The 19,762-nt window shown below is 35.1% G+C and overlaps 1 protein-coding gene across 3 annotated transcripts in view; it reads right to left on the bottom strand.

Moving 5' to 3' along the window:
* GRIK2 (glutamate ionotropic receptor kainate type subunit 2) overlaps positions 1-19,762 on the bottom strand; it is a 519,986-nt gene that overhangs the window by 47,590 nt on the left and 452,634 nt on the right. For 2 of the 3 annotated variants that reach the window (XM_075202839.1, XM_075202838.1), the window contains one exon: positions 13,997-14,214. In XM_075202839.1, coding sequence (XP_075058940.1) covers positions 13,997-14,214 — 218 coding nt within the window. Of the gene's footprint in view, positions 1-13,996; positions 14,215-19,762 lie in introns of those variants that run through there. The other variant, XM_075202840.1, reaches the window with a different exon arrangement.

The following is a 19,762-nucleotide window of genomic DNA, read 5'->3' as shown; positions in this document are numbered from 1 at the left end:
TTTCTTTAAACAATATACACATGGATGAATTTGCTGCATCCACAATATATGCAACATTCCTTCATATTAATCTCAGATTTGTCTTGATCTGATTTCAATCATTTATTATAAAAGAGCATTTTGTGAAAATCCGTCCGACTCTGGTAGGTAAGATATGACCAATTTGTATGAAAAATTCTATATACAGTCATTTAAAATATCTTATTTTATAAAATGTAGTATTATAATGGTAGTACTATGCACATGATAAATGATGCCGGAGAAATGGAGAACACCCTAATAGGAAACATTTCTCAAAGAAAACACAAAAGACATCCTAAGGAAGTGTTTGAACTCTGCAGTAGTTAAAATAGAATAAAACATCACCCAAACATTTTAATGTCTTAAAATTAACACCTGGGCTAAAGATTTAGAATCATTAATCATAACAAATATAATATGATCAAGCACATCTTCTGTCCACCTATATTGGCTTTGTCATTAAGGCATGTATCTGCCGATATAGAGCATATCATACGCAAGATCAGTCTGCGCATGCCCATAACCGACTCATATGCCAGAAAGCGCAGCCCTGTCAGCTCCACCTTCATATACAAAGGACACTTACTACAGCCTACGATTTCGGGGAGGGAACAGGGCTGGGAAGGGTCTTTTGGTGTAGTCAATTAAGGTCAATTACAGTAAGGGCGTGCCAAGCTCAAGCACACATACCCACATCTGAATTATCCTCTTGATGTCTCAAAGTTACTTGTTATTCTTCTGTATCTCTTGCACCAGCTATAGAGCTAATCTAAGTGCTGAGTCCTAGTTATGTCAGTATTATATGCATGTTATAACCTGTGTGTCTGCAGTCAGGAGCAACTGTAAAACATGTCTGTTATGTACAGTTGACATTGAGGACAGCCTAATAAATGTTTTTACAAAGGGAAAAAAAATATTGAAAAAAAAATTTTTTTTAAATTTCCATTTACAATCATAAGTGACTATATTATTCAGGTAACATTAATTGATTTTTTTTTTCTGTGCGATCTTTTGAGATTTTATATTCCACATAGGAATTGTGCGTATCCTGCAGTGTCTGGTCTAGTAGAGCAGAGTAAAACTACATCCATAGTCAACACCACACATATGTTTAGATCCATTCCCTATTGACTTTGGGAGTACACAGTGCCGATTTATGTGTGGTTTACAACAAAAGCACAATGCTCTCAGTATGTGAGTCTTAATGTCTCAGGCCCTTTGTGTGGTGAAACTTGATTAAGACAATTTGATCCATATGTTTTCAATTGAAATATGTATTTGAAGCCATCACTAATACAGTGTAAGCAGCCATTTTGTTGGTTTAATCAATATTCAAAAGAATGCAGTAATTTAATTTACTACAAGTGGTACCTCGCAAATGTTGGTAATACTTCATGCATATTATTCATGAATTGCCTCTGTAATGTTACTGGTTAACAATGAGAAGGTTCGTCCTCATAAATATTGGTTCAGTACATAAAATGGCTGCCGTCCCTGTGTTTATGTGACATATTCTCTGCCCTTTGATAATGGCTTTTGTTAATGCATTAACATGCTCTCATGTAAGGCTGTGATCAAGTTGTGATGCAAGACTGCGAGTTCAGGGTATTTTCATATTTGTCAGTATCCTATCCACTGCGCACCATTTCACCAGGTGAAGGGTGAGGTTGGTCTGTATATTAAAATGATTGTTCATACAAATTGAGCATGTAGCTTCTTTGGACTGTCATACATTTACTAAGAGGACACAGCTATGGTCCTTATTGCAATTTCTTATAGTGCTTTATTCACCAAGCCATGAACATAACATACAGTACAGGAGGACTTCAAAATGAAAAAAATGAATATATAACGTTTACACATGAACTGAATAGATAGATCCAGTATTCCAACTAGAACAGGTAAGTGTTTTTTGTTGTTATGTGAGGGGACATACAAGGTAGACAAAATAAATGCAGATATGAAAACAAAGGGTTTGAGGAAAGCTGCTCATTAGAGAGATTACATTCTAAGTGGAAAATGGCACAGCTGAAACAAGAGGAGCAAATGTGGCTCAGAGTGGAGATTGGGACAGTTATGAGAGTGCATTCGTGTGAATAGTGTTATCTGGAATAAGGTCACCTCTAAAAAAAGAGATGAGTTTTCAGAGATTTGAAGGTTGTGGGGCAGTCTGAGCATGGTAGAGAATTCCATAAGCGGGAAGCAGCACGGTAGAAGTCTATTCTGCGGGAGTGAGAGATGGTTACCAGAGACGAGACAAGGAGCAGGTCAGAGGTAGATCTAAAAGTGCGGGATGGAGAGTATTTTGAGATGTATGGAGGGGTAGTGTTGTTGAGGGCTTTGTAGCTAAGGATGAATACTTTAAATTTGATTCTGGGGATACAGGGAGCCAGTGTAGGGATTTGCAATGTAGTGCAGTAGATGTGGAGTGGTGACAAAGGAAGATCAGTCTTGCAGAAGCATTTAGGAATGATTGAAGTGTCAATATATGGGTTTCAGGAATACCATATAGCAGGAGTTTGTAATAGTCAGGACGAGAGATTATGAGAGAATGGATAAAAGTTTTGGTAGCATGTTGAGTAAGAAGAGGGTGTATTCTGGCAAAGTTTTTAAGGTGGAGTCGACAGGACTAGGAGAGAGTCTGGATGTGAGGAATAAAGCAGAGGGTGGAGTCAAGTATGTCTCCAAGGCAGCGGGCTTGGGAGGCTGAAGATATTGTGGTGTTATTGACAGTGAGGGAGATTTGAGGGCAGGTGGGGACTCTGGCAGGAGGGAAGATAATAAGCTCTGTTTTGAACATGTTGAGCTTTAGGCAGAATTTGGACATCCATGTGAAGATAGCAGAAAAACAGTTGTTTACACCACATAGTACAGAAGGAGAGAGATATAGATTTGGGTGTCATCAGCGTAGAGGTGGTATTGGAGTCCGAATGAGTGAATTAGTGTCCCAAGAGTATAGGGCCAAGAACAGAGCCTGGTGGGACAACAAGTCCAACAGATAGTAGGAGTGGAGTGAAGAATGTGCCAGAGGTAGAAACACTAAAGAAGCGGTTCGATAGGTAAGAAGTGAACCGGGAAAGAACTGTGTCATGAAGGCCAAAGGAGTTTATTATGTAGAAATGCTATTAATTTAATGTTAGGGCTGGTGGGGGAGATAGGTCAGTTTAAATGGGAATACTATTAGTTTACTATCAGGCTGGTTGGGAGGAAGGAGGTGTAATTATTAATTGTGGGTACTATAAATTTAATGAAAGGCTGGCGTGTGGAGGGAGTGCTAGATAATTCACTCATTGCTCAGCATTACAGGAGGTGAATAATACCTTTTTCCAAACAGGGCCCCAGCTTTCCAGGATCCAGTCAAGCAGAAAGTGAGCTTAAAATACCAGAAGCACTCGGAAGTCAAAGGTGCAAGATCATGTAGGAGAGAGCAGCACAGAGCTGGAGAGAGGTTTAGTCTTTGTAATGGACTAGGCTCCTAGAGGTAGCATCAACTCCCACCAAGATGGGGGACGTCAGAGTTCTCTCATGCTAAGTACGTTAAAAATTATAGTGTCAGCTCTACTGATTGGGTCCCATTTTAGGAATGATTGCAACCAGTTCAGTAAATATACTAACCTTTCCTGTCTTATGATTGCTGATTCTGAGATAACATGCAGAAGTGCAGACATAGGTATTATGTGTATTGTGTTCAATTCAAAAGGAGAATAATGCTATACTCAAGATACATCAACATTAGTACATCAGGAAAAGCAATGATGGTTGCTTTTCACACAGTGTCAATGGTGTTTTGTAAATAGGACACCATCCAATTAATATCCTGCCAATTGTAGTACTGTAGTCAAAAGCAGGCGAGCGGCCAGTAAATTGACAGCTGATTATAATAATGGTATCAAAAAACATCTCAGAACACATAGTCTGTTGTGTGTTAATCTATGATGGCTATAAAGCATATACCTGTTCCCAGAGTTTTAATATTCAACATGGGTTTCCATAAATACATATTTTTCCGTATAATTTTCAGAATTAAGAATTTCTTGGAGAGACGGGAAATGGTTTTGCATTCCAAAAATAGGTTAATATCTTATAGTTATCACAAACTGAATTGCACTGCGTGTGCTTAGCCATAAATAAAAGACAATGGCTATTGGCCGCTGTTGCTTTGTATAGTGCCAGCAAAGAGAATGTACCCACTAGTGTTTATATTTTAAAATGCAGCAAAAATAAAAATATGCAGACAGGTGAATGAAATGCAATTCTACAGTCCAAGGGTCTGAGATCATGCAATTATCTGTAGCACTAAAAATCTAGATAGAGTTATTAGGCACTGGTGCAATCTGTTGATCAAGACTAAAGCATAGGCCAAAGTCTGGTATATATACATTATATGGAGCCACATCAACACGATAAGGAATGGAATCCAAATACACAATAATAATGCACTCAAGGAATTTGAAAACTAAAATTAAGTTAATGAAAACCAGAAAAGCAGAGGCTTAAGTACAGCATGCAGACAGCAAATGCCCAGCAGTTAAATTCCAAATCTGACACACAGAGGATAACTAAAACATATGTTGTAAGTATCAAATTCTGGTGCAAGGTGAGGACTTACGTGGCAATGAAGTTTACAGCTGAAATCCAGTTCACATATATAAATTGGATGAGAAGAGATCAGAGATCAAGTCCAAAAATGAATATAGTGATAACAAATAAGCAGTTGTGCGCTCACAGCCAAAGTCCAGGGATTCAATAGAGAGAGTTGAAAGTTCAAAGTCAATATAAACAGGATACAATAAAGCATAGTCGGATTCATAGTCAATGTCTGATACACGATTTGAAGGGAAACTGCATATGCTAGATACTGATCCAAGGGACTTAATCTAGCAATTCATGCTTACTGTTGCCAGATACTTCATCATCATCATCATCACCATTTATTTATATAGCGCCACTAATTCCGCAGCGCTGTACAGAGAACTCTCACATCAGTCCCTGCCCCATTGGAACTTACAGTCTAAATTCCCTAACACACACATACACAGACAGACAGACAGAGAGAGAGACAGAATAGGGTCAATTTGTTAGCAACCAATTAACCTAACAGTATGTTTTTGGAGTGTGGGAGCAAATCGGAGCACCCGGAGGAAACCCACGCAAACACAGGGAGGACACACAGATAAGGCCATGGTCTTATAGACACATGCGAATGCCCAGCACCTGTGATGATATCACTGCTCTTTATGACACTCTCTGTTAACCTGTCTCAACATAGAACTTAGTGTAGCAAAAGTATATGATTTAAACCTCTTTGACAACTCTATATACAGACTGGTCTTAAAAACATAAGTAGTCCTATGCTATTGTATATGGACAGGGACCATTATTGCCATGGTTTGTGAAAATAACTTGATAGAATTTATATAAAATATGTGTATAGATCCTTGCAGTGTCTAAAACAACTGTAGCTAAATTTTTCTTGTGAAATCTCACAAAATTGCAAAACAAAGTAACCAAACAAATAAAAGAAAGATTTCAGTGCTTTCCTTCTCTACAACATGTATCAGTAAAAAAAAAATACTTAGAATCTTAAAATAATTTTAATCTAAAATAACATTGTAACTGTTTTTAAAAACAAAAGTTTGTTCTTAATTGTAAAGTTTTTCTTTGAATCAACCATTACAAATTCATTTACAAGCTTCAAACTCTGAAGTTCATACAGACTAAAACATTTTCAAAATCTTTGCACTCTATGCACATATTATATCCAAACCTAAGCATAAATCGGTGTAAACCAGAATATACAGTAATGTTTAGCCTAAAGTACACTTGAGGTTGACATAGGTCAAATTGTACTTGCAAAGCGTGCACCCATTTTTACTAGACATGCATTTAAGTAGCAAAAGGCATCTAATGTGAAGGGAACAAATTTTACATGAGATGATGGGCAGATTGGGGCAATTCCTGACCAGTGCAGGACTAATACAATGAGAAATCATTTTGAATTATGAGATACTTAAATTATCATGTTGGGGTACTGATTGTATATTTGAATATACCTGGCCTACAGTAGCTATCAGACAACGTCCGCATTTGCCAGAAGGTTTGTTATGCTTGATAGTACTATTGAGGGAGGTTTGGTCTCTTAAACTTTTGTTAAAATTGACAGTCTCACTCTCAGTCAGCCTCCTAGCATTCTTTTTAATAAAATACTGTATTCTTGATTTGCAGTCACTAACAAAGGCGGATCGAGAAGGGGTGATCAGGACGATTGCCCTCCCTCCCCCCAAGCAAGGGTAGGCTGCCTGCGTCTGCACACTATATATGTGCGCTTGACGGCTGAGTATGTTTTTTTTTATGCCAGGGCTCTTTTGTGAGCCAGTACAGCCCTGGAAGTCATCATACACATCCAGTGCATTCACCTTGGTTATTATCCTTTTTTAACATAAGCTATTTTAGCTACCATGGAATATAGTATCTGTGAGCAAACTATGGCAATATCTGGTGGTTGCAATCACATGGGAGAAAGTGAGTTGCTTTTTATGTCATGGAACTCACAAGTACCAGTAATGGACCAGGTGTTTTTCTTTATGCAAAATGACCAGCTCAGTCCACATATTACCTTGCAACACATATAGGCTCAGAACACTAATTTTTAAGTGAAATATCCTATATGAGCATCATTATTTTTAGCTAAAACATTTGATCTGTAGATTAGAATAATCTGTATAACAAAGTATATGTAATAGTTCCAGATTGAAAGATTTACTATTCATAATGCAGACACCATTAGCCTCTAATCTCCCATTTACCAAAGCTTTCAAAAGTCATACACCTTACAATGAACTACAAACGTTTTTCCCCACACTGGAAGAATTCATTACGAAGACAGCTAATTCTCATTAGACAATAATGAAGCCAAATGAGCAGCGCCAAGGAAAGTAGATTTTATTGATTTTTTTTTTTTATCAAGTACTTTACTAAAGGATATTAAGAAGTATAATTTAGTTTCATCATACTAACATTGCTTTACAAGAAAGGAATCTCCCCTGATGTTTTGATCTGTGTTCATCCACACTGACAAGAACTTCTCAAGAAATACAGTGGTTGTTAAAGGGTTAAGAAAAGACTATTGTGCAGTAAACCCAACATGAAAGCCTCAGGGAAACTTTACTTTCATCTGACAGATAGCACATTTTTTACATCTGACTGCATTTAACTATAGCACACAGAATCCAATCAGTAGTAGGAACTGCTCATGCAACATTTTACGATGCAGCTTATTATACACTACAGGAGAATTACTTTTCTCATGCTGTGATTTGAAACAAGCTCATTAGATAGTGCTACAAAAGAGAGCTGCAACTTATAAGAACATCTTTATCAATAACACTGTCTAGTTTCCTTTATTTCTAGCACAAGCGAATCATCAGCCAAAATAAGATTTTATATTTATTATATATCTAATATACCACAGTGATGAATTAGACATTGCAGTAACTGTCTTTAACAAATACTCATGTAATGTATATATAATGTACACTATTCTAGTTAATTGTCCAAAAGCTTTCAAAACAAAAAAAAATGTGGGGAATTAAATGTATTTCTAATTTTGCATGCATAAATTTATTTAAAAAAGTAAGTTGTTCTCGTATCCCTATTCTGTAGTAACCCCAAGGATATTTATGGAATTGCTACAGAATTCTGCACAATCTAGAGACAAGCTCAAACTATAAGCATAGTGATCCACCAAATATCAGTAGAAACAAGGAGAATGAGAGCAGAGAAAAGTTAATGAATGAATCTATTGTCAAATCTAAAATAGTTATTAATAAATGTCTGTCATCATGTTCCCATTTAGGGGATCAGCTGTAAATGATTAGAGGTGATTAAAAAGTTAACTAGGATATCATATATATATATATATATATATATATATATATATCATTTAATTCCAAAGCACAGCTGATCATGTACAGGTGGCAGACAAAAAATGTAAACACCTGGGTAAATCAGCAGCAGCAGCATCACCATCTTTTATTTGGTAATGACTCCTCCTGCGTTATTATTCACACTTCCTGGTGAATGAATGTTGGGCACTGGCAACAGGACCCAAAGAAGAAACACAAGGAACCATTGCTTCATAATAGAAGACTTGGATAACTGATCACAATAGACGAGCTGAGAGTGATGGTGAAGTGAGGTAATTGAGAGTGGTCAGAAGTCAGGAACAACCAGGAACCCAGGATGGAGGGAAGAGGATTGTTGCAGCTGAATCTGCGTCAGAAATAATGCCAGAGCCAAATGACTAATATTATCTCCACAGAAGAAGGGTGACTGAACACTGCAGAGAGAGATAAATGTACACTAGAAAATATTTTAAATGTGACTGTCCTATAAAAATAGTCAGGTCACTTACTTAAGAACTGTGCAGGAGGGGCTAGGAATAATTGTGAGATGTACATATTTGTTTTAATATTTGCAACCCATGTATTGTGCCAAAGTAGAGAAAGCATGTAAATTAAGATGGCCTGGGGCCCATCTTACTGTTACTTATATTGCACTGCATCGCCACCCTACAAATCCTGTGTTTATACTTAACATATATTGCTGTAACATGTGCATGAGCGGGGGCCCTCTGGTCACTTAAGCTCATATCCACAAGCTAGCCAGGGCAGATAAGGAAGCACAAGTGAGAATGTGCATTGCCTATCCATGCACCCCACTACCACACGCAATGGCAGGGGATTACATTTGTGAAGAAGTACATGCCTCCGCAGTACTGGACTGTCAGAGTTACAAATCATACAAAATAGAAATCGCACATAAAAACAGAATACATACATACGGGGTTGACAAAGGAGGGGCAAACATGAGACAGATGGTAGAAAGGGCACTGCTTCTGACAGAGGGACACCACACATATTGAAACAATGGATTTCACAAAGGTGTGGCTCATGCGTTAATTACATCCCAGTATGGTTAGAGCCATATGTAAAAATACCTGACTTCTTTGGTTGCCTGAAATTATGGCTAGCATGGTTGAAGAAGAGATTTCAGCAACTTTGAAGTCAGGGTGATTGTTTGGCATATTTCACAAGAGTTCAGTGAGTAAAACAGCTTAACTTGCTACTTGTCACGAAAGCCAGATAGTGGGAATGGTTTGGATCTCTGTTTGAGTGACAGTTTACCCCCAGAGAGGTGCGGAATCTAAGGAAGGAGAGGTATTCACCAGGGATTTCCGCAAGGGAATATGGTCTTTGCTGCTCTCTACCACAGGTCGCTGTCCTCTAGCAGGTGCAGAGCAGATAATTTGGAAAACTATGAAGTAGCTGTAAGGCAGAATGAAATGTAGCCTTGGGTATATGGAAATTAAGGAACCAGACGGATGCTGTGTGATGATCAGCAGTATAGCCAAAAGTTTCGACAGTGGAATAGACTGAGCAGCTAGTACTGCGAATCGATGAGCTGCAGGACTCAGAAGGACCGAAATATACACTAGTATAGAAATTCAGGACAGATGCTGAGCAATGCACTATAGTCACAGGTCTTAGCAGCGGGTTAGGCTGCACAGGCGTAGCTTTGAAGTGATAAGCTGCAGAGAGCAGAAGCGCTGAGATCCACACAGGTGTTATAACTCTGGAACATGATCGATGATGAGTGAAGCTGCAGCTGATGAATGAACGGCCTAACGAAGTCAGGAACAAAGGTAAGTATAAGCACGAACAGGAGTCAGAGGCAATGCTTCCTATCAGGTAGGGAGACCTGATGATCTGACACCCATAGAAGGGAGGAGGACCCTATAAAGGGAACTGGCTGGTGATCATCCAATCAAAGTTTTTTTTTTTTTTTTAAATGCAAGATAAAAAGTAATTCCTGTTTATTAATTTACATTTTTAATGCTGTGTTTGAGTATAAAAGACTGCTTAAGAAAGCATTTTTTTATTTGAGGTGTTAAAGCTGGTCACACAGGTTACATAAATGCATGTACTAGACAGAAAGGATTGCTTATGATTTTGTTTATAATTATATTCTCATACCTACAAACAAGTGAGTGGTACATTCAAGCATGATCTCTGCTTACAAATAGCATTGATATGTATCCATAAGCAAGCAAAAAGATTTTCCTTATTTAATAGCCTTGGGTGGGTATAAACACAACTGCTGCCACCTTCAAAGCTTTGTTGATACCCACTAAAACAGCAACATTTCTCCCTTGAACTTCATTAGTATACTTTATACTAGTATAGCAATACACGATAACCTGTGTTATAATATTCCAGTTATTCCAATCAGAGAGAGAGGGGTTGCAGAGGTAAAAACTGTGCTTATCATAATCCGGGAATTTTATGCTACAAATATATCTACATACACAAATAGTGGTACTTTTGAAAACTGTTGTACTTACTACTGCTTTGAGTTTCTGGAAATTAAAATTTAGGCTGACAAATATGAAGTTACCCAGCTTTAATATATTCCATCTATAATATTTAAGCATTATCATTATAACATAAGTATGTCTCTGCATATACTAAATAAAAATGGTATGAATAATAGTAATAACAAACCACATGCAGTCTCAAAAAGAAGCAGGATCCGTCTGCAATTAAGTCCATCTGTCCATGATTAACCAACCTACAACCCACTCATATTGTCCATTCCTCTTAATTCATGCCCTTAAAGTCAATAACCTTTCTGTTACTGAACAGTCCCCAAATGAATCTTATACTATACTTAAGCCTCTCAGATGTTGAGCAATAGTTGCCCCTCTCTATCCTTGTATGTATGTATGTATGTATGTATGTATGTATATATATATATATATATATATATATATATATATATATATACACACAAAATGTGATCCATGACACAATATGGTAATTAAAGAACAAAATACAAACATCAGACATACTAAAATGAATAAATGTACTACACTAAGTGGTAAAAAAAGAAAATTTATAAGGTATAAAAATGATCCCTTCATTAGTAATCTTTTAGTCGTAATTTTGTAGTCTTCGTCGGAATATTGTAAATGGCATATAGTATAGCCCTTTCTCAGGGTTTTTCCGATATCTAGCTTATACACACAGAAAGTGTAAAGTGATCACTGTTGGTCTCATGAGTCTTGGCTTGATATGAGAAAAAAAATAATTTTTGAATTCGTCAGATTTTGGGAAATTCAGCACAATAATATAATTTGAAAAACAAGCAAATAAATTCCATTCCAACATCAGTGGTTTGCAACAAAATAAAATCCAAGGAAATTAATTAAATAAAACATAGTTTTTTCTGTAACATATCAAAAATATATACTAATATAGTGCTATATTTTGTAATGAAAGCATAATTTTTGTTGACCTTATTCCCCAAACCATACACTTGTAAATGCAGTGCGTAATGCTATAAATTGTTATCAGCATAAAATATTATAAACTATAGAATACAAAAATGTAAATATTTAATTGTAATGTATTACTTTTTTGTCATAAAATGTTAATCATTAAAGAAGACTTCCTATCAACTATCATTTCACTGTAATGTCTTGCAGTTTTATTATTTGTCTATTGCAAATAGAATATTACAATCAAGGTCATCATGACATTGATATTGAGCTCCATGGAAACATCAGTGGAAAGCTTCACATTTATGATCTATGAATTCAATTGACATTGTTTTTTTCATGATTAGTTGACAGGGTATCACATGTAAAATGGTTTGCTGTAACTATTGTGTCACTTTTAAAATCAATGTAAATGCTAAACAACCTAGGACTAAAGATAACCATCAAACAACATTGTATAATTTAATTTATGGCATTACTGTGGACATTCTGCAATTGCAGTACACATATAAATATTCTAAAACAGATTCATGCAATTTTAATATTTACAATAGGCACTTGTAACTTATGTAACCCATCTGAAGGTACCTGATATGAATAATTATTTCTACAATGTATATAATGTTCATGTTAGGAAACAATCATAATTCCAAAATCAGAATCAGAACATTCATCATTTTTGCACTCAAACATCATCATATGTCAGAATAAAACAGGACTCTGATGTGTGAAAGTGAGTGTGAGAACTGGTGAGTGACTTGCAATGAGTGATAAATAATAAGTGATGAAAGACAAATGAGTGAGATGAGGGCATGTGATGAGAAATGACCGATGAGAGATGATGAATGAGTGAAGACTGATGAGTTTTAAAAAGAAGCACACAGGCCACCAAAATAATCTGTTTTTTTACAGATACTTCAACCATGCAATATAAATTCTCAGTTGTAAAAAGAACAGATTTAGTATCTATTTTGTAATAGTGATTTACAATGGTTGGTTAGCACTGCAATTTCTCACCGTGCAATGTGCTTCAATAGTTTTTTCTCCAACCAATGGTATAACCGGTCACAGTTCCCACCCAAATGCTCAAGAAATCCAAATGATGAGGGTAAAATCATGTTGTACTATACTACATCAGATATCACATATTTGATTTTTAATTGAAGAGAAATGTATGTTTCAATAAATGGTGCTGTTTAATGCATATAATTTTAACATGCAAATAGCATTTTCAAGTTTTCATACTAAAGTCAATCAGAAAATTACTGCTGACTTAAGATATGAATTACATCTGATGAAAGCTTAGGGTCAGTGGCTTGATTAGGTATGTGTAGAACAAATAAATTAACAGTAAGTGGTTTAATAAGTTTTATTATTTTTTTCCATTCCATCACGTGGATGACCATTACCACTTGGCATTACCCAGATAAGACCAGTAACATCTTGCCCCCAAAGGGTTAGTTTATTAAACCCCAGATGGGACCCATAACCCCCTTCCCCCCCCAGCAAGTTCATTATGACAGTTTAAATGCACCAGATGTAGCTAAGCCTACTCCTGTTAAAATCCCACTACTTCACAGTGACCAAAAATTAGCCTCCAGAAATAGGCTGAAGGCTAATATTTTTAGTATATATATTTTCCAAATCTATTTTTTACCCAGCGCTGTTCAACTCCAGAAACTGGATAGCATACATGTTGCAGGTTAGTAAGATGCTCTAAGAGCAAGATTGAGTAGCAATCAATTGAGAAATGTAATAGTTTATCAAATCCACATTTTGGAAGACATCTTAGTCTACTCAATCAAAATTTATATAGCTGACAGATAAGAATTTCTTTAGGTGACAAATTGAAATATATGTCAGAGTTGAGCATAGAATAGATATGGAGCTCATGAAATTGTACTGTCTATATTGAAAGTGAAATTGATACATTTTGGCATAAGTGCAGTACCATTGTTTTTAAACCAAGGAGAACTTTATATAAGTCAGAGGACCCTATGGTGGATCATTCCTGCTGTCATCATTATTAAATTTAGTGGCCAATCATATGCTTTTTATAGTACTCAGGTTTCATTTAATCTAATAGGACTGGATGGTACCATGGATATTTTCACTTATATTGAACACTTCAAAACTAAAAAAATATTTAATTTAAAACAAGAAAATAAATAAAAAATGAACTAATAATATTTAAATGAGTTTCAAGGGATTGTGATTTTTGGTCATGTTCTTTGGGGTTCTCAGGAGGTGCTAGTAACCATGAGTAGTGCTATACTGTACATTCAATAGAATGCCTTTTTCCATCAGAATAAAGATATGCACCTGTGTATATGTAAGATGAATAAATAGGCACATTTGAGCAAACAGAAATAAATTATTGGGTGCATTTTCTTACTTTCATAAATGGTTGTCACTGTGAGCAGCATGGCTAAACAGTTTGAGCAGGGAAATGCCAGAATCAGTATGGGAGAACACAGGATATTTTTTAAATGGGATTTAACATATTGTAGACAAGGTGCTCAAATTATGAAAAAACTTATCGTAAATACAGATATATTCATGTGTTTGTGTAACAGCTGCTTTAAGTTAATAGCAATTGCCTTGGCTTCAGAATAACAAAGTAATCAACCAGCATACCTTGAAAAATGTCATTGTGGCACCATCTTGAACTGCTCCATATTCAATTTTTGTCTGTTTGGCTAAATCATCAGCAGAGTCAATTGGGGATTCCATACGCTCCACTGTCAGAAAGGCAGCTAAGTTGGCGGTATATGAAGAAATGATGATAAGTGTAAAAAACCACCATATTCCTCCCACTATCCTTGTAGAAAGAGCTTTAGGCATGAGCTCAGAACCTATTAAAAATCAAGGGATATATTGTAAAGTTGTTCCAAAATTGATTACCTAATAAAAACAACATACATAAAAAGCAGCAGTAGTAAATATATACAATTGCAAAGACAATGGTTAAAATAATTCCTTCATTCTATACAAGCTGTTATACAGTAAATATCTAGTTATGTGTTAAAAAGTGTGTTTATGTGCCAAATGCAAAATAAGGACATGATACTAAGAGGTGTATTAAACATTTGAGTTTTTAAGGTTTCAAATATAAGTTAAAATATTCCGCTATTTAACAAAACTGTTAATTTCAAAGTTAATTAAAGTACATCTACTGTAAAAAAAAAGAAAAGCTAAAGATTAATAAATTTATTATAGTGAAGGAAAAATATTGTTGATCATTGTTTAACATAATCAACAAAAAGTACAGAAATTAGATCTTATTATAAACTCTGGTATTAAGTACACACAGCATACAGTATCTGTCTATAGGACTATCATAAGATTGAGTGTTATATTTATAAAATCTAATACCAATTTCAGATTAAATTTAAAAAAACAGGTGCTTTGTGTGATAAGCATCAGGATTTACATAATTTTCAATTTATGATATTAAATCTTGACCAGTTGCAATATTTATTGTTTCATTGTAGACCTATAATGTATTTATTTTTATTTTATTGCCATTCTCCTTTAACAAAAACATTTACACCTCCATTATAAGAAAAATGATACAAAATAATATCTACTAGACTATTGTAATTTGATGCATTATTTCAAATCAGTTATACTTGGAATTATTGTTAAAGTTAATTAACAGTATTAATTATGTTTAACTTCACATTCTACAAATCTGAAATGCGTTATATATAAGAAATGCATTATATCAAAAAGTTAAGATAATTGCATATATTATCATAACTTTAAAAAACATTGAAATAAAAATAAAATATGTATTTCATATTTTTCATCATTAAGAGAATTTAACTATAAATAAAACATTGATTTATGTCAAAAGTTATATAGGAAACTGTTACTAGAAATAAAGTGTTGCAATGAAAACAGCTTAATCTATTATTCACTATTATTCATTCACTTTACTTATAATTATATAGTTTCTTCTATGGTTAAAATAGGTAACTTTTTTATTTTAGGAAACAATTTCTGAATGCAAACAAGCAATAAAGGGAAACATATATTACATTATTGTTTTATAATCACATGTATTTGATGAGTATATACTGTATGTCTATTTGCATTACTTTTCTCAATTTTTATTTTTTCTCACATAGTGTAATCTGCTTATCTATTTTTAAAATAATAGGTTATAATTATATTTCTAAATATTTTGCTGAATGAAGAATGCCTTTATCAAGGTCTACACACCTGTTGATCCATTCATTTAACCTAACTGTGGAACAATTGCCTTAATATCTAATCTGCACATGAAAGACAATATTGGTTACAATTGGTTTATGAGAATTAGAGTGCCAAATTGCAAGGGACTATGCAGTATGGTTGACTACTGTTGCTGCTACTGATGATACATTAACAAACCAAAATAGCTACTTTAATTCCCGGTTTTTAGGCCCTTTCATCAAATATAAAAATGATAGCATTAGGGAGACCCACATCAGGCCATTTTGGTCTAAAATTAGCAAAATGGATTAAGAAATTATTTCAGTAAGCCAACTTTAAGTAATATTTCTATATGTCCCTAGTTTTCAAAAGTCTTCTTTTTTCCCACCTAAAATGTTTAACTTATTTTTCCATATGTTAGACTTCTGTTGCTTTCAAATTAATAGGAGTTAGAATAGATTGCTATGCATATTTCTCCTTTTTTTGTTACCTAAAAGGAAGTATGGAGTGAAATTCATGAACCGGGAAGCTTAAGACCTAATGTGTATCTCAATTTTTGCTTTCAAAATTATAGGAGCGTTAACTTTAGGGCATGTGAACAGCATAGAAGAAATAAGTCTGCGCTCCATTAATCTCATATTATACATAGTAACAGCTGCTTGGCAAAATAAAATCCCTATATGTATACAAAACAAAAAGACAGTTGTCAGCACTTGACCTTAGCACTGTATATTTGCGTGTACCTAGCAAAATGAAAACATGAGGCATTGGTTCATATTTTGTTCAAAACAATTAAGCCTGCATTCCAGCATTGAGGGTACCTCATTGTATGCAGGTCCTACACTGTATGCAATGTCCTACACTGACATTTATGTTTCAAACACTATTAAAATGCAGTTTAAATAAGATACACAAACTTCTCAGGGAGGTTAGCTGGGATGCAGGCTTAAATGTTTTGATCAAAATATGAACCAATAGCGCATGTTTTCATTTTGCTACATAAACTTAACATATGCAGTGTTAAGGACAAGCGCTGACAACAATTGTCATTTTGTTTTGTATACATTAGCATCATAGTCCAAATTTACTCTTCTCCAGTTATACTGTTGTGAGCTGAGCACAAGTGAACAGGAATTGTAATAGGAATCATTAAACCATATGGTGTATGAAAAATTCACATCCCTTGCCTTTCAAAGAATCAAAGGACATGGCATGAATGCAAGAAGCAGTTCAAATAGTGCCCTTACTATAATATATATATATATATATATATATATATATATATATATATATATATATATATATAATGGATTGATTGAAAAAAGAAAACAGGCTATACTTGCACATATCATAATATACATTGTCAGTGATAAAAATATAATTTATTGTCCTGTCACCACCATGACTAGTTCCTACATAATGAAACCAATGGTTCCCACCATGCAACATATATTTGGTTCCACCCACTCATACTTAACTACACTTAGAATTTAGAAGTGCCTCAATGATTTAATTAAAAAAATTTTTTAAAATAACAAGAAAGCTTGAATTCACAGAACATCAGTTTTGGACTACTTGCCCTCTCCATTAAATACAATGAGGTATAGCACTGAAAAATGCAAAGGAGTGCTGACTGAATATGACACTGGTCAGGTGATCAGGTGCCTCACTGACCAACTTACTTTGAAGTGTATCTTTATCTGTTTAAAGTAGAAAACAAATGTTTCCAATGCAGAATGTAGAAGAGTTTTAATTTATCTAAATGTATTCCAATTATTAGGGCTAACAGATTTAGGGGCTGATGCAGAGTAGGACATATGCCAGTTTGTGTAGTGTACCTTGTGTGAAATCACTCTGTACATGCCCAGAAAGTGGGCACACGCATACACTCCAATGCAGATTCACATGATTCTGGAGCTTGTATCTGTCTGCAGCTAGAGAGACAGGATGGGGGAGAGGAAATCTATGCACATGCAGACCAAGCACACTAAAGGCACATTAACACAAATGTGGGTCATGCAGACCTGCAGAAACATGCATATATCATACTTGCCAACTTTTAAAACCTGTCCTTCGGGATATACTAGTTGCCGCCGTGTCACTATAGTCCTACCCCCTACTATAAAAAAGACGAAATTCACAGCATTGAATAGCAAGGATATGCTTTATGGCGAGATTGCATCATTAAGTCCCGCCTCCACAAGTGTCCGGGAGCTTCCTTACCTTTGCAGGAGTCCGGGAGGTGAGCCTCCAGGAATTTCCGAGAGAGTAGACAAGCATGGCATATATGCTTTGTAGGAGGCATATGTTTTGCACTTGCTATAGACAGATATGCGCTGGTGATGATAACTTGTCATAAACCAGGTGCATATGCTGCGGATGCAGAGGTAGACACATCTCAAGATGTTTATAGCCTTTCATATGGGCGGAAATTCATATGCACTAGTTTTCCATGCTCATTCTACACGGTTAAGTTATTCCCGTTTTGCATCCAACTCTGCATAAACTTCATAGTGTTTAATATTTTTAGTTCTTAAGGAATTACATATTGCCATATTTGTATTACTTTACATAGGATTTCTAGATGATTTGTGCATTTAGGGCTTTTTTTGGGATTCAACACTTTTATCTACTTACTTGCTGCATTGTTCCAAATTCTACTGCATGTTTCTGTATAGGATAACTTATTGAAGTGAGAAAGTATCTAAACTGCAAATAAAGTAATCCCCTATTATTCCTATTTCCAAACTGCAGCCGAAAATATTTAGCCATATTTGCTATTCAACAATCCTTAAATCAAATACTTAATTCCTATTCCAAAAACAGAGTCCAATTCATCGGACCCTAAACAAATTGGCATGTATATGTTACATGCCTACATTGCCTATCAAACTGCAGCCTAAGCAAGATTCAGACTAAGCAATCCAATGAAAATGAAAATGAACCAATCACAGCACAGCCACATTCAATTTCACACGTATTCTTCTTGGTTGTACAGGAGTTGATACATTATGGCTCATTTACTAATATTACATCTAGGTGCATTATTTGCACTGAATATAGTCATCATCACCATTTATTTATATACCATTTATTTATATAGCGCCACTAATTCTGCAGCTCTGTACAGAGAACTCACTCACATCATTATCTGCCCCATTGTAGCTTACAGTCTAAATTCCCTAACACATATACAGACTAGGGTCAATTTGGTAGCAGCCAATTAACCTACCAGTATGTTTTTGGAACGTGGGAGGAAACCAGCGCACCAGGAGGAAACCCACGCAAACACGGGGAGAACATACAAACTCCACACAGATAAGGCCATGGTTGGGAATTTAACTTATGATCCCAGTGCTGTGAGGCAGAAGTGCTAACCACTACACCGTGCTGATTCTGCTTGTGTCCACAAATAGATATAAAAATCGAAGAATTTAAAATATTTCTTGCTGTTAGTGAATACTGTAAGGTTATTAAAACCATGGTAACCAATCAGACACTTGAATGGTTTAACAAGCATTAGCCATATAAAAGCTAATTGCAAATATTCTGCTGTTTGTTCAGTGCAAAGTTTGCACCTAAATATGTTAGTAAATAAACCGCAATGTCTCTAAACTAAATTTTAACTCTGCTATACACATCTGGCTATTTTACTGCTACACTCACATTGCTGTCTATGTTGTCCTATCCGTCCACTGTACATAACTGTCAGTTTACAGAGTTTATACATATCTTATAGTGTGAGACATACTGTATGTGTGCTTAATACAACATTATTTTAATATAACAGCAGTAAGTTTAATTTAGAGTCTACAAATTGGAGCAGATTTTTTTGAAGTGGCTGACAGAGATGTGTCTTTCCACTCACCCATACTTCAAACACCTATTTTTAACTCAAATAAATATCTCAGTGTGTTGAAATTAAATGAATATATTGTACAACAACTGTACCTGAAATTATTTGTTATTGTATTACAATAAGTTTTGTGGTAGGGTTTGTGGAAACCCATTCAAAACTCTTTATACAAGTTGCAGAAGGAAATTATCTTTCTGTTTACCAATTCTTAGAGATGCCTGTTTTCATTGTGAAACTGACAAATGCAGTTTACCTGTGGTGACGGTGATACTTTTGACACAAGAAGATCACAAACAATAATAAAATAAAAGTTTAACACATCAAGAAAAAATGCAAAAGCTTCCCTT

The sequence above is a fragment of the Mixophyes fleayi genome, chromosome 3, assembly GCF_038048845.1.
Source record: "Mixophyes fleayi isolate aMixFle1 chromosome 3, aMixFle1.hap1, whole genome shotgun sequence".
In the NCBI taxonomy this organism is placed as follows: domain Eukaryota; kingdom Metazoa; phylum Chordata; class Amphibia; order Anura; family Limnodynastidae; genus Mixophyes; species Mixophyes fleayi.
This window is presented reverse-complemented; position numbering and strand designations above follow the sequence as displayed.